The sequence below is a fragment of the Papaver somniferum genome, chromosome 4 (genome assembly GCF_003573695.1).
Source record: "Papaver somniferum cultivar HN1 chromosome 4, ASM357369v1, whole genome shotgun sequence".
Lineage (NCBI taxonomy): Eukaryota > Viridiplantae > Streptophyta > Magnoliopsida > Ranunculales > Papaveraceae > Papaver > Papaver somniferum.
The window spans coordinates 5,665,512-5,671,216 of record NC_039361.1 but is presented as its reverse complement, the minus strand read 5'-3'; the positions used below and the strand labels follow the sequence as shown (position 1 = coordinate 5,671,216).

General features: G+C 38.4%; 1 protein-coding gene across 1 annotated transcript; it reads right to left on the bottom strand.

Annotated features, from left to right (window-relative positions):
* Positions 1 to 1,107: 1,107 nt before the first annotated feature.
* LOC113271873 lies at positions 1,108 to 5,503 on the bottom strand. The gene is made up of 5 exons (XM_026521796.1): positions 5,498 to 5,503; positions 5,245 to 5,335; positions 4,490 to 5,161; positions 1,382 to 1,492; positions 1,108 to 1,139 (listed from the first exon to the last, which is right to left on the bottom strand). Exons 1-5 carry the CDS (start codon positions 5,501 to 5,503, stop codon positions 1,108 to 1,110), a joined length of 912 nt encoding a protein of 303 aa, XP_026377581.1.
* Positions 5,504 to 5,705: the final 202 nt, after the last annotated feature.

Here is a 5,705-nt window from a genome sequence, read left to right as displayed (position 1 = left end):
TAATATCACCAACTTTTTTCCTTCTTTCCCAATGCCCCACTGATAAAAAAAATATAACTCGGCAACACATGCGGTAACTACCTGTTAAAGAATAAATAAGTTAGAAGGGTAACATATATATTTCAAGATTCAATGAACATTTCTTAACAAAAAATCATATCGGATATATTACATTTTATCTCTTAGCTACATCACCTGTACTATGGAGCTATAGCTTAAGAGCCAGTATCTTGGTCTCTTTATTAAAACTTCTACCAATAGAGTCCTGGTTCTATATTTTTAAGAGGAACCTTCTTTCCGGATGTTAGGAACAATGGCGCCGAGCTTTAAAGGACCATAAGGTGTTTAGAGTGGGGTGCTTTAGGGGTGATTTCCCGAGCTGCAGGGTCACATCTTTGAAGCAAAAATTTCATTTCAGGTGCAAAATCACTGGTCGTTTCTGTTGATCAAATGTTCCTAAGTGTACCGAAAGCAAGCCCTATAATGTAGTCTCCTTTTAACCAAATACGAACATATTATATACAGTAAATTGCGGCAGCAAACTGTAGACTCCTTGACACCTCCTAAGTCACAAGATGTTCCCTTGTGTCGGTTATAATCAAAATAACATAAACAATGCAGGTGCATCGCAGGGATCACTGTTATAAAACATATTTTACCCGAAAAGAAAAAAGGGAGATGCAAGCAGGGCCGTGTTACTGTGTTTGGAGTGCTCTAGGCGAAGTTAAATTATAGGGCCTTTTTACGGGTTATCAAGGTAGAGAAAGACTTCAATTTTTAGTTTAGGCGATGCACATCTACGTATTTAAAGAGATACTTTGAATATGCTATGCGGCCGAAGGCCGCCCAAATTTTTTAAGCCTTTTTGATTGGATTTTGAGGTTATAAGCCGGCAAATTAGCATGTAAAATCCCCAAAATGGGTTGTCGAATTCAAAAATCAAAACTTTAGTAACGGTTATAAACTGTTTCAAAACATTTAGTAACAATTAACGTAGAAAATTATTTTGTAATACCTATTACTGTCACATATTACCTATAATTAAAAAAAAAATTTTGGGCCCCCATGAATTTGGGGCCCTAGGCGACCGCCTATATGGCCTAGTGCCTAAGACGGCCCTGGATGCAAGAAATCTACAACTGAAAAATGAACAAAACTACAGATTCATGAAAAACTGAATTGTGTAAGTGTACATCGCAATTAATTAGTTCTCTTTGGTCCTACTGCTATCTATTTGAGCATAGGGATCATTCCAGTGTTTGGATGGGATACATCTTAGCCCTCACATTTTCATTCAGGTATATCTTTACGTTCATTTTTCATCTATAGATTTCTCGGTATGCCTAAATAGGAAAACCACACCTATGCATGTATGCCTCACCTGCCACAACACTATTGGTGTAAAGAACATTCTTTATATCCTCATATATCTCTTCATCAGATGTTCCAAGAGCAGCAATCCAAGACCTAAGCAAGCCCCATGTTGAATCACCTGTGCACCAGCAAAACATATCAACATAATATCAACAACATGGAAGGTCATCAGAGAATTTTGCGTACAAACTGCAATAGATTCTTAATAACCATACTTGAGCAATGGAAACACTGGAAGCTTCATCTTAGTTAACGTATAACCTTCACTTGATTTACTCCTGCTATTAATTTGTTCAGAGCTAATAGAACTTGTAAAACTTGAGATTTATTGCAACCTAATATTCTAGGATTAACTGCCAAGTAAACAACGTTGTACCTAGTGGCACTTCATCCTCTTATCTTCTTCTCGTTCGTTCTAATATGAGATGTGATCGCATATGTCTACACTGATTTCTCGGTCTCAATTGAGTTCAAACCTTTGTTACTTTCGAGAACACCTCCTAACCTTGGTGCACATCCATAACATCGGATTCTTTAAACTCAATTGATTTCTAAGGAAACAATAGTCACCCATTCTTCTATGTCTTCCTGAACTCAACTGCAACCTAAGACATGTCCTAACCCCTCGAATTAGCACCTACCAGAATTATCAATCCAACCGGCAATAAATTCATTGTTCTTCCTTTTGTCCTGCAGTAATCTTCTTCATCAATACCTCCATCTGCAGCACAACTCCATTCCTCCTTCCCTAATTTCTCGACTCAAATAGTTGTTCACAAATCAACCTTACTTGCACCAAGCAGACAAACCCCCAATTTCATTCGTTTTCTTTTTCTCAGAAATTTTTCCTAATATATAATCGTGGAGACATCTTATAGGCAAATCAGGAAACCCAATGGAAGGGATCGGACGGACGTCTAAAGACTTACGAAAAAAAAAAAATCCATAAATTTAGTAGGTTAACGATTTCCATGAAAAAAATAGTATTGTACCATGAAAAGAGAGTCCATACGTTAACGATTTCCTAGTTTTATTTGGACTTCCATAAATTCTAATTCCAAGCGAATAATATGTTGCCAATGTCCTCACCAAAACACTCGTTTCACAAAACTCAAAAAGGACCTATTTTCACCGATAAGAAACGAGGGTTTCCTCACCGTTTAACGTGAGAGTTTTATTTGTCTAGGCCTTTAAGTCTTTAGATATTATCTTAAAATAATATAATTCTCTTCGGGAAACAAATTATCAAGCCGGTTGGCCAATAATCTCTTAAAATACCATTACTTTTCGATTTATTGCTTCTTTGCACACTTGTATTGAGTGATATTTCCAGTATACCGACTCTTATATGAAGTCTTGCACTAGTGTCCATTTTCATTTTCCTTGATGATATATTCAAGAAATATTTAGTTTGTTCTGGAGGAATTAAAAAACGAAAAGAAAAGTAAGATAAAAGAAAATTAATATAGAAGATCATGGCAGCCAACTACATAAAAAATAAAAAGCTACCAAATAATTTAAAAAAAAGTAATAAAAAGATACATAAAAAGCTACCAAATAAGTTAACCATAGTTAGTCGGTACAAAGGCGTTGCATAAAATAAATCAAATTACGAAGGTGCGTGTAGTTGCACAAACTGACAGTTTTGCGAAGGAGAAAAAAATACAAAAAAAGAGATCCATTTCTACGTGTACCCATTCCGCTAGAGGGCATCCCAGACCCCACTGGACTCTGTGAGTCCAGCAACTGAGTTGGGAGTTGGTCCAATATTCTTCATCTCCATTCCCTAACCAATAGAGAAGATAAACCCTTCTTATTGATTGGTTTTAGGTTTCATTTTCCTTACCGATTGTGAACACATAAATCACGAAGCCATCCACGTGTTCACAAACAATATTTGCATACATTCTAATTCTAGAATTGTACGTCGTATGCGTAAAGGGGATGATTATATCGATTCATCGACTCGAAGCCTTCGAGCTTGTCATTGTCTAGTCGAATATTATCATAAATAATGTTCGTGTAATGGAATAAACCGAGAATCAAGTATAAATGTAAAGTACATGAAGTTCAACGCTGAATGTAAGGTGCTGAAATGTAAATAAGACAGATTTACGTGGTTCGACACTAAGGCCTACATCCACGGGGCTGGTGTTTCACTATGTATTGAATGATTACAAAGATAGTCGAATGACTTTAGAGTATACATAGGTCTGCGGAAGTAGGGGGATTACTTACTCTTCCTATTTCTTTCTCCTATATTCTCCTATAATTGCTCTGGATTGGTCGACCATTTCTCTCTTAGTGGAAAGGGGTATTTATAGGGTTGGAACGTGGGTCCCACTTCTGAGGCGCCGTTGTAATCTTATCTTCTTGTGCTTTGTGCCCATTACGCAGAGGTCTTCGGCAGGCCTGAGCTTGAATACGAAGGATTATCCTCTCCTCTTCCACGAGCTGATTGACACCTCTATATCTCTTTGGTATTTAATGCGGGTAGATGGATGTCTGCTCGTGTCAGACAAGTGTCTCTTTGTCTGGTCACATCTATGTCGGTCAAACTTCCTCTCAGCCGTTGATCTGGGATCTTCTTGTATTTTGTGCCCATTACGCAGAGGTCTTCGGTATATGCTGCGGCCTGAGCTTGAATACGAAGGATTATGCTCACCTCTTCCACGAGCTGATTGACACGTGTATATCTCTTTGGTATTTAATGCGGGTAGATGGATGTCTGCTCGTGTCAGACAAGTGTCTGGTCACATCTGTGTCAGCCAAACTTCCTCTTGGCCGTTGATCTGGGATCTTCCTCGGGATTGGGTGTACTAACACCCAAGGAGTATTATCTGGTGCTCCTCTGAGCCATCATACCTTTGTGATCCTCTGTCCCTGACCGTCAGATCTGCTGACCGGTGACATTTTCTAATGAGATGCTTGCTATCATGTTTTGATATCTTGTTTTGCATGCCTTCCACGTGTCTCTTTCTGTACACGTGGTGGATGATGAAAGGTGTACATACACTGATCTTCTTTTTCTTCCTTTTCTGATGTTTTAAGATTTCTGTACCGGTTCTGGTGTTGGTACTGGTACCTCTACTACTACCTGTGATTGTGCTCGTACCTCTATTGGTTCCTGTAGTGGTACCTCTATTGGTTCCTGTACTAGCCCCGGTTCTGGTGCCGGCGGTTGTAGTGGTACCTCTGTTGGTTCTGGTAGTGGTGCCGGCGCTTGTAGTGGTACCTCCACCAGCGGTACTGCTGGAACCAGTCTCTAACATCTTGTTGTACATGAAGGTTGGAAGTTGAACGACCCTTTTCTGATTGTCTTGCCGCCAAACTACTCCTCCGCTTATTCCTGGTGCTACCGTGAACACTTTCGCTTTATCTGGATTTTCGCGATGGTGCTTATTGACTTTCTTAACTAATCCTTCCTGTATATGTATTGGTTTCTTGTCTTCAACTATTGCTGAATAGCAAATCTTTCCCAACTTGGTCGCCATCATCGCTGCCGGTGGAATTAAAGTCTTACAAAGATTACCTACCGTGTTCGCTGCCGGTGGACCTAATGTCCTACAAAGATTACCTACCATGTTCGCTGCCGGTTGACCATAAGACTGATAAAAGTCAACCATATGATCTGTAGGGTTTTTCCTTGGTTCTGGTCCTGGCTCAAATGAAACTACTTTTACATGACAAACCAAGCTTAATCTGCCTACAATTAATTCTGGAGGAACAACTTCTCCAATTACTGTTAATGTGTTTTGGTCCGCATCCTCCAATATTCTCAAACCCTCTGTAAGCAAATTTAAGGCATTTTTCGAATATTAGTTATCAAGCTTAGGACATAGAAAATAATTGGGGGATTATGAAACTTACCTGATAAAGCAGAAGGAGAAGCAGCTTCAATGGCTCTTTGTTTGCATACGTCATCGTTTAGATCCAAATCAAATAATTTCACTACTAGTATCTATTACAACAAACAATTAAATAAATTAGAATCATGCTAGAAAAATTCAATGGCTCTTTGTTTACCGATAGTGATCATTTGAACACCAAATGAGACAAAGAATGGAAAAACCCATCCAAATGACAAATCCAAGCATGTAAACAACCAGATACTACTTTTTACCTCCATTGTTCTTCTGAAAATTGATTTTAGTTTAAGAACACAAATCGAGTGCGAGAGAGGAAATTATAGAGAAATGAACTAGATGAAGGTAAGCTGATAACGAAGACAATGAAGAAATTTATAGGAGCAAAAAGAAAGTCATGTAGTCAAAAATTTAGTTATTTTTAATTAGGGTTGGTTTCTAAGAAGTAACCATTTCGTAATTTTT